This window comes from Phaethon aethereus (assembly GCF_964289735.1).
Source record: "Phaethon aethereus genome assembly, chromosome: 2".
Taxonomy (NCBI): Eukaryota; Metazoa; Chordata; class Aves; order Phaethontiformes; family Phaethontidae; genus Phaethon; species Phaethon aethereus.
The window spans coordinates 72,702,916-72,725,218 of NC_138582.1; the positions used below are offsets into that span (position 1 = coordinate 72,702,916).

Below are 22,303 nucleotides of genomic sequence, written 5' to 3' on the forward strand. Positions count from 1 at the left end.
CAAAGAGACACTGCTGCATTTTTTACCCCTTGAAGATTCATGATGTACAAGCCTACAAGATCTTATCCAGACCAACAGTTACAGGACCCATTTTCTTAACACAAGGGATAAATGCAGCTGTTAGCAGCTTCTTTTTCTGTCTAAAAATTAAACCATCATGAGATACTATATTCTTGATGTGAACTCTCAAGTCTTATGACTGGCCCTCTAATTGCTTGGAGAATGTCATAAAGTAGGAGTAGTCCAAGGAGAGAAAACGGGCTATCTATCCTGGCCTTGCAACACTGAATAGGTGAAAGCTCTTCATCTTGGCAAAGAAAGAAAAAAAAGAGAAAGAAAAAAAAAATGGGGTGTTGTTTTGAAGGTCACTAAAATCACAAGTGTTCGAGAAATAGATAGTAAGTCAAATTTGTTACTTTCCATAGCAGAAGACCTAGAAGGCATTCAGCAGTAGGTCAACTAAAAGTAAATGGAAATACTCTTTAAAAAAATATGCAAAATTGTGGCATTCACTAACACAGGCATAAAATTATTAGAGCTGAGATGTACTGATTCTAGACCACACTGGTGCAAATAGTGTCTGGTTTGGGAGTCATAGAATAGTTTCAGTTGGAAGTGACCTTTTAAGGTCATCTAGTCCAGCTGCCCTGCAGTGAGCAGGGATGTCTTCAACTAGATCAGGTTGTTCAGAGCCCCATGCAACCTGACCTTGAAGATTTCTAGGGGTGGGGCATCTGCTACCTCTCTGGGCAACATGTGCCAGTGTTTAACCACCCTCACTGTAAAAAACGTCTTCCTTCTATGTAGTCTGTCTGCCCTCTTTTAGTTTAAAACCATTACCCCCCTGCCCTATTGCAATAGACCCTGCTAAAAAGTCTGTTCCCATCTTTCCTGTAGGTCCCCTTAAAGAGTACTGGAAGGCTGCAATAAGGTCTCCCTGGAGCCTTCTCTTCTCCAGGCTGAACAACCCCAACTCTCTCAGCCTGTCCTCATAGGAGAGGTGTTCTACCCTTCTGATGATTTTGGTGGCCATCCTCTGGACCCTCTCCAATGGGTCCATGTCTTTCCTGTGCTGAGGGCTCTAGAGCTGGACACAATACTGCAGGTGGGGTCTCACCAGAGCGGAGTAGAGGGGCAGAATCCCCTCCCTTGACCTGCTGGCCATGCTTCTTTGGATGCAGCCCAAGGTAGGGTTGGCCTTCCGGGCTGCGAGCACACATTGCCAGCTCCTGTCCAGCTTTTCATCCACCAGTACTCCCAAGTTCTTCTTGGCAAGGCTGTTCTCAATCCCTTCATCGCCCAGCCTGTACTGATGCTGGGGGTTGCCCTGACCCAGGTGCAAGACCGTGTACTTGGCCTTGTTGAACTTCATGAGGTTCACATGAGCCTATTCATTGAGCTTGTCCAGGTCCCTCTGATGGCATCCCATCCCTCAGGTGTGTCAACCACACCACTCAGCTTGGTGTCATCTGCAAACTTGCTGAGGGTGCACTCAATCCCACTATGTCATTGATGAATATATTAAAGAGTACTTGTCCCAATACAGACCCCTGAGGGACACCACTCATCACCAATCTCCATCTGGACATTGAGCTGTTGACCACTACTCTCTGGATGCGACCATCCAACCAGTTCCTCATCCACCCAACAGTCCACCCATCAAATCCACATCTCTCCAAATTGGAGAGAAGGATGTTGTGGGGGACTGTGTCAAAAGCCTTACAGAAGTCCAGACAAACGGCATTGGTAGTTCTTCCCTTGTCCACTGATGCGGTCACTCCATCATGAAGGCCACCAGGTTGGTCAGGCAGGACTTGCCCTTGGCGAAGCCATGCTGGCTGTCTCCAGTCACCTCCCTGTCCTTCATGTGCCTTAGCATAGCTTCTAGGAGGATCGATCTGTTCCATGATCTTTCCAGGCACTGAGGCGAGGCTGATGGGTCAGTAGCTCCCAGGGTGCTTCTTGCTACCCGTTTTTTGAAAAATGGGTGCAATGTTTCCCTTTTTCCAGTCTCCAGAGACTCACCTGACTGCCAGGACTTTTCAAATATGATGGGGAGTGGCTTGGCAACTACATCAGCCAATTCCCTCAGGACTCTGGGATGCATCTCCTCAGGTCCCATAGGCATGTGTATGTTCAGGTTCCTCAAGTGGTCTTGAACCTGATCTTCTCTTACAGTGGGAGGGACTTTGCTCCTCCAGTCCCCATCTTGTAGTCCATCCCCTCAAGAGGTGTGGGAAGAGAGACCGCCAGTGAAGACTGAGGCAAAGAAGTCTTTCAGTACCTCAGCCTTCTCAACCATTCTTACCAGTTTGCCAGTCTTGCTTATCGGGGGGATATGCTTCCTTTGACCTTCCTGTTCTGGCTGACATACCTGTAGAAGCTCCTCTTCTTATTCTTTGCATCCCTTGCCAAGTTCAGCTCCAGCCGTGCCTTGGCCTTCCTGACCCCATCCCTACACAACCAGACAGCGTCCCTGTACTCTTTCCTAGGATACCTTTCCCTGCTTCCCCTGTCTCTGCATTTCCTTCTTGCCTTTTAGTTTGACCAGCAGGTCTTGACTCAGCCATGCTGGCCTCTTGCCTTCTGTTCCTTACTTCTTACACCTGGGGATCAAGAGCTTTTGCGCTCTATGGAAAGCGTCCTTAAAGATCTGCCAGCTCTCTTCTGCTTCCTTGTGCCTGAGGGGAGTTTCCCAGGTGGTTCTATTGACTACCTCCCTAAAGAGCTGGAAGTTTGCTTTCCTAAAATTCAAGGTTGTGATTTTACTCTTCACTTGCCCCCCATATCCCTCAGGACTGTGAACTCCACCAGTGTGCGATCACTGCAGCCCACACTGCCTCCAATCTTGACGTCACCAGTCTTCATGACCAGCAGGTCCAGTATGGCATCCCCTCTGGTAAGGCTGTCTATTAACTGGCTTAAGAAGTTACCCTCAATGCATTCCAGGAGTCTCCTGGATTGCCTACAGCTCACCATGCTACTTTTCCAGCAGATGTCAGGGTGGTTGAAGTCCCCCAGCAGGACAAGAGCCTGCGAGTGCAATGCCTCCTGTAGCTGGAGTAAGATCCTTGTTTTAAAGGTTTCATTGATAGGTTCCCCTAGATGGGGCAGCCTGTAGTAGACACCAACCACAAGGTTCCCTTTGTTGTCTTGGTCTCTTGGTTCGTACCCACAAGCTTTCAACCTGCTCATGGCTATTCTTCAGAGACAGCTCTTTACACTATCCATTTCTCGATGTAGAGGGCAACGTCTCCTCCCTCCCTAACAGCCTGTAGGTGGGATTCATCCCACCAAGTTTCAGTACTGGCAACCAGGTTGTAGCTTTCTAGCAGCATGGTGGCTTCTAGCTTCTCCTGTTTGTTGCCCATGTTGTATGCATTGGTGCAGAGGCACTTGGCAGCTGGGCTGTTGGCCATGTCACCGATGACTGACACCATGTTTATTTTGGAGGAACACCCCTTTGTTCCTTTAAGGTCTTCCACTGGTGTTTCCCTGTTGGCTTCTGTTACCAGGAGCCCCTGGCTCATTTTTTTAAGACTTCATGTGCTGCACTGTAGCCAGCAGGTCTCAAAGCAACAGGCTGAGAGCCCTCGCTAGCACCCCATCCCTCTAACTTTGGCACATCATCCCACAGCTTGTCATGAATAAGCCTGATACTATCCCCTTCCCCCTTCAAGTCTAGTTTAAAGCCCTGTCAATAAGCCCTGCTACTTTGCAAGCAAGGAGGTTCCTATAAGATGACTACTAAAGCTGGGGTTATTTGTCCACCATGTTTTGTGTGTCTCTTTCCTAAACATTAGATAGTGAAGTAAAATACCAAATTTGCTATCCTTTTAATATCTTCAGCATCCTCTAAAGACTATAGCTCATTTAAGGGGTTGATTTTTTGAGCAGCCTGTGGAATATTTTCTAGATTAGTTCACAGCTCTGCTTATTAACAATGTAAAACATTTTGAAAATGTTTTTGTTGAAGTGTGGATTCAGAATGTCACAATATTGCCTGCACTATTTTTTCTCACTTTGCATAATATTACAGCAGTCACAGTCTGGTTTATGTTCAGAATTTTGTATGTATGGTGGATCGGTATACAGAAAATGAGAAAGCTGGTAATTTATTTTTATATTGTGACTGCACACTCTAGGGAGCTGTTTGGTGTGAGAAGTCGGTATATAACAAGTACAACTGTTGAGTGTAATAGATTGGGTTTGCAAGAAGGCTTTTGAGTTTTTGTTTAGTTTTATTTTTTTGAAGGGACTTGCTGACCTTGGAATGTCATGTAGTGTGATATCAGGACAGGTAAATAGCCAGCATTTTGGAGAAGGGAGGGAAGGAGAAAGTCTCAAGGTGTGTCAAGCCAGACATGCACATCTGCCCATATAAAATTGCTGAACAATAAAAAGGCCAGACTCAGATTAACTGACTGTGAAAGCAGACATAGTATGATGAAAAGGTGAAAAAAATGCTTCCAAATGAAGATATGGGAAAAGCTGTTATATTTCTAGTTTATTAAAAATACTGGGTTGCACTTGCAATTCACATCTGAAATTGAAATGATCTTTTTTTTTTTTCCTAGTAGTTGAATTGAAGTTGAGGATGATTGCCCAGGAGATGAGTTGGAATAGTTCTGTTACTGGTTCTGTAGAAAATCCTGTGAGTTGCAGTTGTACCCAGGCTTTACAGTGAACTCTAGTATGCTGGTCCTTATTCTAAGAAATTGAAAAATTCACAAGTCTTAGCACAGATAATGAACTTTTTATGTTCCCCAGCTTCAATTTCTCCAATGTTTTGAGCTGAAATCAAGGCCCTTTTGTGTTAAACTGCTAGCCCTATAGAGCTGGTGATTTATCTTCTGAACTCAAGAGCCCCTTGAACTCTAATTTGTCTGGCCTTGGTTGATCCTATGACTCAGCTTTACTGTGAGCAAAAGTTGTTACTTCCCCTTCTTTGCTTCTGATCTTTGTAATTCTGAAAGTCTGGATGTATATATAAACACACTCTTTCAAAATTTTGCTTTTTTTGGAAGTCCAAAGGCTATAAAATTGCCCAACAGGTGAGCAAGAGAAGATGCTTTTATGCTTCTCAATTCTGTTTTGTGTATGTGTTGACAGTGGGCATACATGCATGCATTAATTGTAGTGGGAATTTTCCTGCACTAATAGCACTATATGTCTGGTCCAAATACTGCCCCTCCTGTAAGTGCCCATAGCTATAAAAAGATGCAGGTTGTACTTTTCCTCTTATGGTTTGGCTGAGTCTGAGATAATCCCTGCTTTTGATTGGAATTTGTTCTGTATCATAAGTTTGGTTTTGGTTGTTAGTTTTTTGTGTTTGTTTTTTTAATTCCTCTTTGGCTGGGATCTTTCAACATGTTTGGGAACCATTATTTAGGAGAAGTTATTCAAATTTGGCATTGGTTCTGGGATGGCAGTCAGGCTTCTACCTTCCCCCCAGGTTGAGTGGCCTGATCTTTCTTAGTCATCTTTCTTTTGATGTGTTTGAAAAGCTTCTAGCTCTTAATTTTAACAAGTTATTGTTTCTTACTTTGGCTTGCTGCCTTATGGTTGTGTTTTAACTTGCCTGTCTTCTCTGTTTTTCTTGAGAGAACATGGGTTTTTTTAAAAGAAAAAGTCTTTTAGTTCTAATTGCCACCTTTAATCAGTTGCCAAGTCATATTGGATTTTTTTTGTCCTTTCAGAATCTTTTTTGATAAGTGTCTTGTCACTTCTCCTGGTTCCCTAATATGGCGTGTTGTTTTGTACCACAAATGAACACTTTACCCTTTCAGTTTCTTCTTTTAACTTCTTTTTAACCAGCTTCCCCTTTTCTGTGCTTCAGCTGATTGCCTGTAAGTTCCTGTATGTATTTTGTGTGCTACACCTGCTGTTGCCTTAAGATCTGATGAAATTTGGTGTAATGTGCCAGGCTGGACAAGATCTTTGGTTATTGCCACATTCTCTTATGTAAGCCACACTGGATAGTACTGCTTATAGTGTGTCCTTCCTGTCCTAGGGAGTTCAGCTATTTCACTGACAGTTGACAGGGAAGTTTATAAGGATGATCTAGCATGCACACAGTACAAAAGAGGGAATAGGAAGTAATCTAAACTGGCAGGATAGACTCTTCTTCTTTCATCCATCCCTTTTTCTTCTTCCAAGGAAAATTGATTTTGTATTGTATCATACTAATGATTTCATATTGTATAATACAGTGTTACATTGAATACGATGCAATATAGGTATTGACAGGACCTGCAATACCTGATCTCTAAGTCAGGTGTAACTTGGAAATGGATTTATATCCCCACAGCATAGGGCAGTTTTTCATCTGGATTTTACACAACATTCATTCCTATGTTGACCATAAGATTATGGAATGAAATATGATACCACAAGAACCTCTCATCCATTCTATTGAGGTGGTTTATTGATTTGCAAATACTTCTAGGACACACTTCCTAGGAGAAGTAGAGTGATGAAGCAGGAACAGATCAAGAAGTGAAAAATGTGGAGAAACGGAATTTAATTGCTTAGGATTGCCCATATGAGGCAATTTAGCCTTCAGTAGTCTGCAGGATTTTAAGATGCCTTTTCTATGTACCTGTATCTTTTTGGTCTAGTTGGCTTTCTCCTTTTGTTTGTTGCTGTTTCTTGTTCCTTCTTGCAAGGAGGAGGCTGTTCATTCAAAATCACTACCCTGTATGCTCTTGTTTTATTCATAAGCAGTTTATAAATAATATCTAATTTCTTAACATATTTGGTACTTTTGAGCTTGAATATCTATTAGTGAGGTGGTATTCCTGAATATTTTCTTTTCTCAGCCTTAGAGAGAAGAGAGAAACTCTGATCAGTAGCTTTAATGTTAAGTGCATGTCTTACTAATGTATTAGAATTTCTGAAGTTTGACAATTGATTGGTGGACAAGAGAGGCCTTGTAACGGGATTCTGGGGACTTAACAGAAATTAAGTGGTTATTGCATGAGAGGTAGCTGCCATTACAGATCAAACTGTCTATGATAAAGCATAGAATTGAATGCAGAGTTTTCATCAAAGCCAAAATGACTGTGGCATGCCATGGGGTTTTGTATCAATCTTGCCATTATGGTATATTAATTTCACAGATGAAAAAGTTCGTTAGTAGTAACGTAGAAAAACCTGTAGATGAAAAGAATGAAGGTAAGTCAAGAAAAAAATTTTGTGAAGACCTCATCAAACTAGAAAAGGCTGCACGAAGGAGATAATGTTCTGTGCTAATATACGCAAAATCAAGTATAATAGAAAACATGACAGATGAGTAACTTACATGGAGCAGTATTTGCTTGCTAAATTGCATCTCACATTTGTACACTGAATTCCTAAAGTCTTTTTCCAACCAAAGTGTCTTTCTTTCAACTTTGGCACAGCAAATGCAGTGGAACTACAATATCAGGATTTCCTTGAAGTATATTTTGGTGCTGCTGTTACTAGAGAGCATCAAGTTAGAAGTAAAGCAAAAATAAGTACTTAATTGTTTGGCATATAAAAACTTGGGTGTATTTTTTTTTCTTCTACCTTTCTTATGTCATACACTTTAATATGTCTTTGCTTGGAGTTTAACTCTACTTGCTTTTATGCTTTATGCTCTAGCCATTCTTTATAGAGAAATGTTGTCTGCTTTATAACTTTAATATTACCTGAAGGTAATAGTTGTTCTGCTGTAGTGATTATTGATTTCTTGATATATTAGTGAAATAATAATATAAATATTTAACATAATTATTAATAAATATGTGATTTTGTTCTAGATTAATAATTTTTAAACCCTTGTTATTCACTTCTATGAAAGTATTAAGGAATTTTAGTCTATGCACTGCCCAGTTTTTCCCTTGTGTTCTTTTATATTTTCATGTAAAGTAATTTAATCAAGTATTTTTAAAGTAATATTATTAATATTTTAATCAAGTATTTTACTTGTAAACTAAAAATAGACGTCCCGCAATGGGTAGAGTACTGTATTTCATTCTTTGTATGTGAACTTTCTTTTATGAGCTCTTCCTTATTGTTCTTCAGAATAGAGAGCATAATTGTTACAGGATTTCTTGCTATTAAAAAAAAATGTGGTGATTCTGCTCCGTTTTCTTAGATTATCTTGCTTACTGTGTTTCTTCGGTTTATTCAAGGGCATTGGGAGTTTCAGTGACAGACTATACATTTGAAGACTGTCAGCTAGCTTTGGCTGAAGGACAACTTCGTCTGCCTTCAGACACATGTCTTTTAGAATTTGCAAAGCTTGTGAGAAGCCTTGGGTAAGCATATACAATATTTATATATAAGGTGCATCTTTATTATATATCTGTTTTAAATCATTTTTCCCTTCATGTAACAATATTGCACTTAGGAATATATGGAATGTTGTCGTATTACAATCAGGGAAACACTAATGTAAAATTAAACCAATACTGCTCTCCGCTTCTGAGCAGCACCCCTAGATCCTAATGAGTAGAGTAGGTTTTAAAATTCGTATTTTCAGTCTGACAAGCGAGCAGAGTGTGTCTGAAGTCTTCAGTACTGAACAAAACTAATGAGTAGATCCTAATGAGTAGAGTAGGTTTTAAAATTCGTATTTTCAGTCTGACAAGTGAGCAGAGTGTGTCTGAAGTCTTCAGTACTGAACAAAACTAGAAGACACCTCCTGGAGAGGGTCAGGAATACTGTGGAGTTCCTAATACTTGATACAGTTAAGAGTCAATTGCCCTTTCATGTGACATCTATGAAGGGAGAACAGTGCTGCCACAGCAGTCCTGTGACTGGATTAACGTTATAATAGTGAGGGCAGAGGGGTCACCCTCTCCCAAGAAGCACGAAAAAGTGGTTGATCTTTTGAGTAGGTTACTGCTAGATGGACTTTCTAATGAAACTGTAGCTTAGTATATGCAGTGTGGCTCCTCTCTTATATTGTCAGTTCCCTCTGGCTTTACCTTTCAGAAAAGCTTCAGCAAACAGTGAAGAAAATCATATAAACCAAATAGTAGAACTTGTTGCTGCTCTTTTCCAATTTTTCTCCTCTCATACTGTTAAAGAACCACAAGCTAAATTTACAGCCACATCCTATTAAGCACTTTAATATACAAACATACTTTCCCATTTTTTGTCTCCTCACCTGAAAGTATAGAGCATAGTTTCATGTTTCCATTTTTTACTTTATTTCCTTTCAATAATTTTTCCTTCATCTTCCAGCTTGTGTAGATAAATGAAAAAAAAGAAGAGAAAGATCTTACTGGAGAGTAAGGAATGTAGGACAGCATACATTATGCATTCAGATGGAAAGCATATGTTAATTCATTGGCGGGACCTGCATCTGAAAAGAATTCCAGTAGGACAAGAGAGACTTCTAAGGGGAACAAAGATTCTTGCTTTGTTCCAAAGGCTATGAATTTACAGTACTAAGGAAAAAAAGCAAACAAAACAAAAAACAACCCAAAAATCCACCCACATCTCTTATTATGCAGTTGATAATCCAGGGATTCAGTTTAATCCTCTTGTTAAATTGTCTGGCTTTGTCTGCTCAATTTTAAGCTGTTCTTTCAAGTTACGCTTTTCTGGGGGTTTTTTTTGGCCTCTAAAATAATTACGTGCATTTGAGTGAGGTTCCCCACAACCCAAAAGTTCTCTATCTAGTTTGAGCAGGTGTACATTGGTGAAATATTATCTTGTCTTGATTTGGATATGTGCCAGTAAGAAGGCTGTTACGACGGTATTTTTCTGGCACAATTGGATGAAGATTGCAATATGACTTCATCTCTAATGCATGTTTGATGATGATGCAGTTGTTCTGTTTATTCAAAGGTTTTGAGGCCAGGGAGGCATTAAGATCATCCAGTCACATCCCTACATAATTGGAAAAGTAAATTATATCCAGTGGGTTTTGCATACAGTCTTAGTACTTGTTTTTGAGCAATAACATACTTTCAAGGTAACATCCAGTTTTTAATGCAGGATTTTTATAGTAAGGCAAATCCAGACTTGGTTTTGGTTTAGATTCTTTGAAATCAAGTTATACCTCAGTTTGCTACATTGGAGAGTTATTTCTGTTCGCATTATGTATCTACAGGATTCATTAACGTTGTCTGTAAAATTTGGTTAGTCTGTGCTCAGCTGGATGGGGGCCAATCCAGAAGCTATGCAGCCACAGCAGCGAGTTCTCATGCTTCATCTAATGAAGAGCTTGGGCTCTCTTAACAGCTATACAGCTGCCAGGTACATCTGGCAAAAACTCACCTGCCTTGTACTGAACTCTGTGATAAAATGACTGCTGTATCAATGAGATCAGTTGATCATAGTCTCATGTTCTCAAATTCTGTATTCATCCTCAAGCCGTTATGCTTTTCTTGAGCCTGATAATCTATATCTGACCAATGAGCTGATTACTAAGCTATACGCAGTCTTATATGCAGTCTATATGTAGCTTCCATAAATTGTAAACCCTCTGCTTTATTTGACGATTTATTCCACAATTGATTACCCTGCTGTTTGAAGTGATTCTCTATTTGTAGTTTGACTGGATCTTTGACTTTGACCATGTTCTAGACATTGAAGCTTATTTGGATTTTGTGCCTTATTAAAGACCTCTTTGGATATTTTCTCCTTCAGAAAGTGTTAATACAGTATAATTAAGTCTCATCTCCATCTTTTTATGAGATACTTTTTATGAGCTGCTTTAGGGTCGTTGCCTGCAAGGAGATCCTTAAGTTCTGATTTGAATGGATTTGTTCCTATTGTGTCAAACTTGTGTTCATTCTAATCTCTACATTTACTTTCCCTATGAACTATTAAGGATCTTCTGGCCTTAATAGTTGTTCCCCTTTCTTATGGAACAGTGGCTTTTAGGCCGCCAGTAGCTCCTTAGAGAATTCCCAGTATTCAGTCAGATGACTTTCTAATTTTTTTTACGTGTGATTATTCTGAGTTTTAATTGTTTTGTTTTCTGAAAAATGACCCTTTGGTTTGGTAGGTTCTTGATCTCGTGTATGCATTTAGTACAGACTCTGAGGTTCTTTGTTCTTTTCACTGAAGACAGTATGGCTTTGCTGATTATGTCCAATTCTTTATAAAGGAACGGTTTGCATCAAATCATCTTTTTTGGGTCAGATTTCAGAAAAATCCCCTGGTTTTGCTTTCTGGATTTCTTAGTTTTCTCAGTAGGATTAGTCTTAGTTAGTAACTTTTTTTTTTTAACAATGGCCAGCAATTTATTTTTTAATTCTTTGTGGATCCTTAACTATCTCCTTTTGTTTTCCCGAGCCTCAGTATTATTGGTGTCTTGTACCCATGTGATGGGTACTAGTCATCTCTGCCCCCAAAGAATGTTCTACAACCTTAGCAACCCTGCAAAGTTTACCTCCTTACACACTTCCTGGCCCTGGTGAAATTCAGTGTTAGTAAACGTACTTGTGTTGAATCAATTCTGCTGCCTCTTAAAAGCCATAATATTTTGGTAAGAAAGACCTGAATTAAACATCAGTTCCATTTTGACCACTACTCCCCAATATTATCTCATCCAGTTAGCCACAAGGATCCTACTAGGTAATACCCCTATAGGCTCATAAGATCTGCAAGGAGGAGGTAATTACCTCATAGGCCTGGTGCCTGTCTATTCTTGCTCAAACAGCCTTTACCATCCAGACTACAATGCAAACTTCTGGTGTCCATTTGTGCCTGAAACGGTGGTCCAGACTGTAGGTAGAGCTTTGCATTCCCAAAGTAATAACCCCTCACAGCTAACTAACAGTGCCATGACTTCAGAGTGTTCAGAAATCATCAGTAACAAGAAGAAAGCTCTGGAGGATGTTGTCTATCTGCATTCATGATAAAAAAAAATACTGTCTGTTATAGGAGTTGATCACGGATCAGGCTGCACATAGCAAATACCAGCCATGGTAGCCCCTGCCTCATGGATCAAGGCAGGTGTGCCAGAGTATTTGGAAGGTCAGTTTTACAGCTGTTCAGTATCCTTTCTCCATTATGACAAGAAGTTGTGCAGAAGTACATCAGCAGGCGTAAAACTGAGTGTATTGTGCTTTTCTGGCTTAGGGCATGTTTCTCTGAGCTCACAGTTTACAGTAGCTAGCTGCAAGATCCAGCTGTTCTTATGCAACTTCCAGCTGTGTGAGACACTAAGTTTTTTGGCAGGTTCCCAGCATGCAAGAAAGGAGTTTGTTTCCAAGTAGTCAAATACAGCTAAAACTAGCTTTAAGGAGGTAAGATATCTCATTTGCTAAAAATAGTGGTAAATATGCTGAAAATATCCTACCTTCAGGGATCTGGTTTTCCTTGTGAAGTCTGCTGTGAAGGATTTAATGTTCAGAGCTGTTAATCTTGAAAAATACCCTTTCCGTCTTCAGGGACTTGGGAGTGACTTTTTGTTTTCTTTAGTGCGCACTGGCCTAAAAAATGAAGCAAAACACCACAACAGCAAATAGTGTTATGTATCGTAAAGCCTAGATCCTGCACAGAAGCCATTAAGCAAACAAGCATGATTTCGTGAGCAAAGACATCCACTGTTGGCTTTCTAGCTTTTATAGCCTCCATTGAGATAAAAGTAACAATTTTGAAGGAATTGAGACATTCAGACCATTTCGCATTGGTTCAGAACCTATTGTAGGATTTGGAACACTTGGCTTCAAAAGACTTCAGCATGGTAGGTTGTGGTCATCCACACATCAATTACTTCCTGATTCTGAAAGGGCTAGAGGGAAGCGAGCCCACCTTGACTTACCAGAAGTACAATGCCGTCACACTGAAGGTGAAGCAATAAGTTTGCCTCACTGATCCACATATTCTTTTAGAGATTGGCTCACATCTCCCTCTGTTTTTATAAAACCAAAACCACAAGATGTCTGTGAGATTTGTGGTAAGCCATGCTACTTTTCCGTACAAGGTTTTGCCTTCAAACTTTTTAGCTTTTTAGACTTAGTTGACTGATGAAGATGAGAGATCACAAGTCTCAAATACTACCCATCAAACAAATACTCAGTCAGTTCTAGAAAGTGAGTTTTGAGTCAATTCATTGCAAATCAAATCCCTCTGATTTAGAGACAGGTGTTAGACTGTGTATTCTGTGTCAGTGGTGGCTTATCTCAAGGGAGGATTCGGCTGCCAGCTGTCCTTCATCCTACAGTTAAAATCCATTTCAGCTACTACAGTGGAGATGTATTATCTGTGGACAGTTCTTACATGTAATTCTGCACGGGAGAAGCTGAGTTCTCTGTGCATCTCAAATCCTCCAAATCCTCCATGGATTCCTTCGTCACTATTCCTGCTACTTTTCTACTTCATCATGGAAAATTAATGTTTGCAGAGGAGTGCTTTGCTGCTGTTTTTGTACCATCTAGAACCAAAACTTAAGATAGCTGCTTCAATGTCAGGATAGAGAAAGTATGAATGTTCTGTAAAGGCCGTGGGCAAAGGCCAAGGCCATGCAAGAATTCTTGCATGTTCAGGTCTTATAATGCAGAAATACAGGGCTTGGTGTTGTTTAGTTAGTACATTTTTGGTAAGCCAGTTTAGGTAATGGCAGACAGCATAGTAGTGTTTTTACTTAAAAGCAGTGATTTTCAGGAAGGATCATTTCAGCAAGCGGCCAAGGTCTGGAGCTGACGTATCACATAATTGCCCTATCAAAAATGCTCTTATCTGTTTTTCATAAGCTCCTGAGAATGCCGATACTAAGTACTTTATTCATTCTTGTCCCCGAGAGGAAGCTGCTGAGGAGTCCCAGCTGCAGTCTGGGAACAATTGTGAGTTCTGTAAATAACTGCTTTTCCTTGTCTGCAGCAGCAAACAGCAAAACAGACAACTGCAGAAGAATATTGTAGAAGATGTTGCTGGCTTCTTTTGTCTTCAGACTGGAAAGCTTGGACGTCCATGTTACTCTAAATCAGTTCAGAGGAAACCTGCTTATCAAGATTTCATAGAATCATAAAATAGTTTGGGTTGGAAGGGACCTTTATAAGGTCATCTAGTTCAACATGTATTTGGGAAGGAGTTTTCCCCACATACCTGCAGCACCATTTGTTATATTCATAGTAAGACTTATTTTCGCAAAGCAAAAACAGGAATCTTGACTTAACAAAAAAAATACCACACACAACAGTGCAGTAGATACCTGCATAAATGTCATCAGTCAAAATCTGGTTTTGCAATGAGGAGGACTGAGGGAATTTCTATAGCTGTATTAATTGTTATACTTTGTTTGTAACCTTGTAGTGGTGTCCAACTCCAGACTGAATGTGAAAAATGAGGACTGACAAACAGGATTAACAGTATAATTGCTATTATGTAAATCCCCGATTTCTTTTAGGCAAGATGCATCAGGTCTTTCCTGTTCAGTGACATTAGTAAGTTTGGAATTGTAATTGCTTTATGTTGCTGTCCTACAATATGGCCATATTCATGTGACCTAAATCCCACCTAGTTCTCCATGCCTGGTATTTCTTATTAGCTAGTTCTAGACTGTGTTTCTTCATGTTGAACTGCTTGCACATATGACTTATAATCAAGGTAGAATAAAGGACACAAGTTTATGTCCAGGGTTCCTAAGCCCTTGCAGTAATTTCTAATATAGTTCAACAACTAATGGGAGCCTTAAAATTACAGGAATACATTATTTTATTATAAAGTTGCTTAGTAATTATCTTTCCAGATTTTGTGATGTTTTTCACCTTTATCATTCATTGCTTCATTTGATATATTGAAATTGGTATTGTTAAAACTGTTTATTTTTAAAATGTGCAAATATAACATGCTTTCTAGGCTTAAGCCAGAAACACTTGAAGATGATCTTGATAAATATGCTGCAAGTGCCATGAAAATGAAAAAAGAAAAGGTTGATCTTAAAGATTTTTCAGCATACTTGGAATTTCCAGTTTCTCACACATTAGAAAGTATGTTTGCACTTTTTGATGAGGTAAGAAACAACACCATGTTTAAGAATTGTGCTACTTTTGGTAACCTCTGCTTTAGCCTAATTCTGTTCCAGTTGGATTCACTGAGTCTGATTTAGGCCAGTGCTAAGTGCTTTTGAGCACTTCACCACAGTATTTGCCTACTGCATTTCCCTTTCAGCAAGGTAGTAGCATCTATCATAAACTGAATAAAGCATTCATTCAGGTAGAAGTTAAAAGGAGTGTCAGTTGGACAAAACTGATTTTTTTCTAGATGCAAAACTTAAAAAGGAAGAAAGATGGGTTCAGGCTAAACCTCTGCTGCGGTTTGTTGCTACTGAATATAATGCCTATTAGCTGATATTTCACTTACCCTGTAAATAAATTGCTTGTTCTTCTAGGATGCCTGAAACCTGAAGAACCTAGGAACTTGGCAAATGAGCCAGTTTTTCATTCCTCTGGAAATCAGTCAGGATGGGGAAATTACTGTTATCTTTGTCTGAATGCTGTTTGGACCAGGAGATGGATATGCCCACAGTGTTCTCTTTTAAACCAAAGAGCAGATGTCATGTATTCAGGGCTTAAATTAGGCTACCTTGTCCTCTGGTTCTCTGATTTTAATTTCAACCCAATAATTCAGATGGTGTAACATTAAAATCTTAAATATGCAAGTGAAGGGTGACAGTAGCAGCACTGTCTTCCAAGAATTTCTGAATTATGACTTTCTGACTAAAAAGGGCTTGCAGAGCTTTGACCTGGGTTCTTGCCCTGAATTAATTCCATTTTAGTGAGACGTTTTTTGCAGGGGCATTTCTGAATTTTTTTTCATTTTCTGAATTTAGCAGTGGCAGTTCTTTCTGAATATTCTGCATCTTTAGCAACTGTTAGTTATTTATGAAAGTTCTTGGACAAATTGCAGTATTTTGAGGTGAGGTTTTCCTTCACAGAATGAAGATGGCATAATTGACATTCGGGAATTTGTCATTGCTCTGTCAGTTGTCTGTAAGCCATCCAAAACTCTGGAAACAATTCAGTTGGCATTTCAGGTAAGCAGCATTTTCTTCCTCTATATAGTTTACTTTTTTTTATGGAATTATTAATACTGCCGTTAGACTGAACAGGAGATTGTTTCACATGCCCTTTTAATACTTAATTACATTTCACAATAACATTAATGGAAAGTTAGATTCAGAGGGAATTCAGTGCAAGTTTAGGTTGTGTAAAATTATGGAAGTTTGAAGTTGTTCTCTGAGGAATTCTAGTAGAATCTCTTTCAGCACATTGAGTCTCAAACCTGAAGTCCTTTGTACTGATTCCTCTAAACTAAAGGCTAATGAGTTGTGCTTATTACTTTTATAATGTTTCAATCAAATCTTATTTTTCAAGTTAATAAAATATTTTAAAACTTACCCTACATATTAATAGAGATTAATCTTTTTACCTGCTTTTATCATCTTGGTAAGATTTTCTTCCCTCTTACTGTGTTTCTGTTTTGGTCTGCAGTCTCTGCCCTGACTTCATGCTTCCCAGCAGTGGTCCTGATTTGTTCTAGCCTCAGTGGTTTGTTGTAGCATCAGCATAGATGGTTAATGCAGGCTTTCTGGCAAAGTGACAGCAGCAATACTTAATGTTTGCCATTTATCTTTGTCTGACACCTCAATTTATTAATTTTAAATTCATTTCTTTAATATTGCTTTTTCAACACACAAATTCTGCTGCATCCTGCATCATCTTTTCCCTTTGCCTTGAACTCACATGGTCTTTAGTGTTACTGAAACTGCAGAGTGCTAACTCTTGATGCCATCATCACTGGCGAATGCATGGAGTTGAGAACATTCATTTGCATGGTACTACATAGCCTTATTTTTTGAGTAGTTGTTTTCAGGTTCTTCAGCATGTTTTGCTAAAGAAGCGAGGCTCCTGTGAATGTCTAGTGTTCATATCTATCATTCTTACCCTTTGGCCAGTGTCAAACAAATTTGACAAAGGAGGAACTAAATATTTTTGTTTCTACCTACAAATATTGGGGAAATTCTGCCTCTAATAGTTTGTTAGTTACTGCTACTTGTAAAGGAAAAGCAGAAAGGTCTCTGCCCTTATTCTATTTGATCTATATAACGACATAGAGAAATGGTCAGGTGCTGTTTGGTCAGCTCTGGGTCTTCATACTAACATGAACAAGCTTAAAGTAAACAAAGGTGGCTTTTGGGCAATATTTCAGTGAAATTTAGCTGTCATGATGCGTAATGTGCAATATACTTTTACAATTTTAGAAGAAGAAAAGCTCAGATTAGGCAATTATTTTCTGTTTGGAAGCACCTAACTTTAGGCTAATAGAACTGTTTCTTAAAAAAAATTTTGTTCTTCACTATCTGCTCTTCACTATCACTCTTCAACTCATAATACATAATTATGAGTTCCCTGGTTGATTGCAAAATGTAAAGTGAACTACAAAGAAGTTCTATGAATGTATGAAGAAGGGGAAGCACTCAGCAAGGGGAGACAGGTTTGGCTCATTTTATCCTGATAGTGATGACTGGAAGGGTTAAAAAAAGTCTCAAGCTGAGGAAATTTTGCTCACAGTATTATAGAAAAAAGGGGGAGAGAACTTTTTTTTTAAAAATCCTTTCTTCCCCCCCATTTCCTGGGTTCATGTACCGTAAGATATTCACACAGCTTACTGAGAGCCATTGAAGGATCTGGCCAGTTCATGAGAGTGTGACTTCAAACAGTTTCTGTATTCTGCCATGTGCTACTTTTTGCAGAACACCTTGTAAGTTGTTTTCAGGGATGAAGTGTAACATTTCACGTAGCTGAACAAGTTTTCAGAGTGGAAATGTTTAGTATATGGTTGAAGAACTTGAAAAATAGGAGTTACTGAGCCACCAGGGCTCTAAAGCAGCGGGCAATTAAAAGAGAAGGGAGGATTATGGCAGTTGAGTCTTAAGAGCAGCACTCCACCGTGAGTGCTATGCATCCTTCTTTCCTAATTGCTAAGGAAACAAAAGGGTGTTGTAAATCTTGCCAGTATGACACTTGTGAACCTTACCATCAAGTATCACCTTCTGACTACTTGATCTGTGAAATGTAGCAGGTTTTATTAAACAAATGTCTTGACCTTGCCCCTAGTCCTTGTGAAACAGTGTGCAAGTTAAGGTGCTGGGGAGGAAAAGGCAAAATTCCTGATTTGAGCATGAATGTTGTCTTCAACGGTACTACAGGTTTTTTATTCCACTGACTTTTTTTATTCCATTGAGGTGAGCTGTCTCGTGACATCAACTTCTGCTTGTGTGAAAAATATATCCTTAGGCCTGGTTTGTTCAATCTCATCAGTTCCCACCTTCTCAATGACGCAGAGAATCATAGAATAGTTTGGGTTGGAAGGCACCTTTAAAGGTCATCTAATCCAACCCCCCTGCAGTAAGCAGGGACATCTTCAACTAGATCAGGTTGCTCAGAGTGCCATTCCACCTGACCTTGAAGGTTTCCAGGGATGGGGCAGCTACCACCTCTCTGGGCAATCTGTGCCAGTGTTTCACCACCCTCATTGTGAAAAATTTCTTCCGTCTAGTCTAAATCTACACTCTCACTGCTGATCACAGCCCATGCTGAAACAGCTCTGCCCGGCTCGCCTGCACAGGCATCAGTGGTTTTTAATGGCAAATCTGTGCATTTCTTTTAAGTGGTGGGTGGTAGCATGGGCCGGCTATTGGTATTGAGTGCATTAATCCTGAGCTGCATTATAATCCTCTTGCCGACTGCCAAAAGAAGTCTTCTGCCTCAGGGGCTCCGATGACATCCCACCTTTGCTACGTGCCAGGAAGCTGGGCATGTATCTCTGAATATAGCAAGCTTTGCTCTCTAGGTGTACACAGGTGAATTAATTATCAATGCTGTCTTCTACCTAGACTAATCAGAAATCCGTAGTAGATCACATCAATCTGAGAGCAACTAGAATTTCCAATACCAAATTTTAATTTTGCGTAACTTAGTGTGGTCCTGTTTATAGGAGTGAGCATTCAGCTTTGTAATTATTTATCTTGCTGTCTTGATTCATAGCTGTACCAGTCAGAAAATGGAACTATAATAGAAGAGGATTTAGCTCATATTCTGAAGACTGCCATGGGTGTGTCACAGATTAATGTTACACATCTTTTTAGAGCTGTAGATGAAGAAGAAAAAGGAGAGATTACATATGGTAAGTGTTTTAAGTGGGTCTGAATTGTCACAAAACGTCAAAGTTGTCTGAACTCATGTTGATATACAAACCAGTTATATTTTTATTAAATTTTACCTTTTTTAGTTGACTTGTTTACTTTAAGAATTGTAAAAGCACTGCAGACAAAGCAAATCTACAGTTAAAAAAAAGTATTTGAGTTTATTATCAAACGTCAGATTTACATGTTTTTAGAGGTTTTCCCTTCCACATTGTCAGACAATACATAGATTAGCTCTTTCAGCATATTCTGTTCTGTGACTTCCATGTACATGAACATGTATTTTTAAGAAAGCTGTCTTAGCTCTGTCCTGTTGTTTTGTCTCTTGTATCTGTTCCCCACTATCTCTGCCCTCCCGGGGGGTATTAACCAGGCTGCTCAATATGTAGTCTGTAATGCAGGGGATATGAAAGTGAGAAAGTTGCATTTGAAAAACTGCGAGATCTGGGTGAAGAAATTATGCTGGGAATCAAAGTACATGTGTGTTCCTTCAGATTCTTCATCTTTTATGCAGTAAGGTTCTAAATTTAGTTTTATCATTTTAGTATGAACTGAGCTGTTGATAGTCAACATCTCATGTATCTCCAGTAGAAGTGTTTGACATGCCCTGTTCTAGTGGTTTTCCTTCAGCATAATCAGTATCCTTTTCCTTTCTGTACCTTTCATCTGTCATGTCCCCAGCATTTCCATGCCCATCGTACACTATTGCCTTTTTCCTGCCTATCTCTGTTGCCTCTTGTCTCCCAACTCATTTAGGTGGTAACTCAACTCCCGCCCCACACCATCACCAGCTTCAGAAATACCAGCATAGAATCTTAAGCTGGTAAGACTAGCAGAACTCTAATTTTGGCACACTTCATTGAGAATAGCTGAATTTGAAAGAGTGTACAAGTGAACTCAGACCAGTTCATGTGAGTTGCCAAAGAATTAATATTTTAATACCCATTTTTAATAGTACTTAGGGGAAAAAAAGTGCAGATTTAAATGCAAGTAAGTGGTCATAGTATGCTCCCATCACAAGAAAATCTGGACCACTGAGCCACAGGAGTGGCCACTGAAGTGCTTAGCTCTCATTTTAACTATTTTATTTCCTGTAGTCTTTCATGAGTCTACACAAAGTAGGATGGTGTTCACATCATTTCTTTGAAACTTTGCTTGGATCTTTTTCTGAGAGAAGTGCTCATTTTATATTATAAACATTGCACTAAGATTTTTAACGTATCTGAAAGGTTAATAGTAAGAATAAATAAGAATAAAATGTGGTAGAGAATTAGAAGATAAAAATAAATCTTTGGTATTGCATTTCTGTCTTGAAAGTTCTTGCCATAAATGTCCAGTCTCTTGCCTTTCCTGAGAATACGTGCAGCTTTCTACATACTCAACTTGTTGCACTTAAATACTGAGAAAGGAGAGGTGGAAATCTTGCAGACTATACCTTTTCTGAAGGCATTGTTCAGACAAGTTCTGAGAAATGAAAACTTTGTATCTGGTGGAAGAGTACTGACCTTACTTTGGATGCACGCAGCAGAGGGGTCTGCTGACAAGCTCCTTCTTTCTAGGGTGTTGGAATATGAAGCAGGAATATTAAGTCTTCAGTCTTACCTGTAGGAACAAAAAATAAAATATCCAAGGTATCAAACCTAAATTGCTGCACATCTAGCAGAGTCCTTGCAGCCAGAGATCTCATCCCAAAGGAAAAGCTCAGGTTGCAGGTAAACAGAATAACGAATAGCCGGATCGACATTGTATAACTAGATTGATAATTTTGGATATGAATTGTTAGAAGTCGGGATTTTTGTTGCATGTTTGAAAATACAGTAGTTGCCAACGATCTGTGTATCAGTTCCCTTAAGCAATGTGCTGTTGGCTTAACTGTTTAGATGCACCTTGATTCCAAAGCCCATCCCCTCACTGTAATCTAGAGAGAGACAAGATTTCTCAATCTTAAAACATAGAATAGTTTGGGTTGGAAGGGACCTTTAAAGGTCATCTAGTCCAACCCCCCTGCAATGAGCAGGGACATGATTCTGGAGAATTTGAATAGGTTCTGTAGGTGGGCGTCACAAACTCGGAGACACTCCACCTGCTCTTGATAGACGAATGATGACTCTGAAAGTGTTCTGAAGAGTGCCTTGCTTGCTGGTAACAAGAAAGTGAGGATTGGCTGTATTGTGAATATCCGTATGAATGAACATTCAGAGAAGAATTATTTGTCCTTTAAAATGTAGTATCCTTACCTATATTAACCACAGAATTATCCTATTAAGTTCCCATACACTAAAGCAATTATGTAGCTGAGAGGGAGCAAAAACTAGAGGAGATTCATGAACATACAGCTTCCATCAGGAGCATCAAGTAGTAAGAGGGTATTGCAAAGGCAGGAGAAAAACCTCTTGAAGTTCTTGTAGCACATATGCATACTTAATGCAAAAATATGGACAGGAGTCTTAACTCCAGGGTCTTTCTGTGTTTTTGTCTCTTTCCTCTTAGTAGGGGTAGGAAGCAAAATTATTTTTTTTCCAAGTAAATTACTACGGTGATCTCCTCCGGTCTAATGCTTCACAATTGCTTTAATCTTGAGCTCCAACATGAGACCTGTGATTAGAAGTAATGCTGGAATAGGTCGTTATTCTTGCCTCACCTTGTCTCACATTTCTGATGAATGAGGCAAATGGGATCCCAAGCACTTTTCTTTGGGCTCTGCTGTGTACAATTTTGATAAAGATTCCTTAATATCTTCAGGACTTGTTTCAGCAAGACCCAAAATGTCTACTTACCGAGACCTATCAGAAACAGTATCTTGTTCAATCAAGTCCTCCCTGGGATCTGAGGTTTTCCATTTGGATGCAGTACTGATAAAACATTGAGGGATGGATCCGAACAGAGTTGCCAGGATGCCCTTTTGGATATAGACTACCGTACTTGTGTGAACAACTGCTTCAAGGGATTTTCTGAATTTATTTTCTGAAAAGATACAGTAGCTTTTTGAAGAATTACTTAGAATGGCATCTACAGTAAATATTCTAGTCTTTCCCAAGCGAAAAGGATTATGCTTAATGTTGACTGTAAGAGCATCTCTAGTACGGTTGGTTGAAATTTTTACACTTGTCTTACCTTAGTTGGGCTAACTATCAGAATGACCTTTCCCAAAAAAAGCTATTTTTT

General features: G+C 39.4%; 1 protein-coding gene across 1 annotated transcript in view; it reads left to right on the forward strand.

The window, feature by feature from the left end:
- Positions 1-22,303, forward strand: part of LPCAT1 (lysophosphatidylcholine acyltransferase 1) — a 67,927-nt gene that overhangs the window by 43,133 nt on the left and 2,491 nt on the right. Inside the window, 4 exon segments of the mRNA XM_081996553.1 lie at positions 8,160-8,285; positions 14,791-14,944; positions 15,869-15,967; positions 18,981-19,119. Of these exon segments, the coding sequence (XP_081852679.1) occupies positions 8,160-8,285; positions 14,791-14,944; positions 15,869-15,967; positions 18,981-19,119 (518 nt within the window).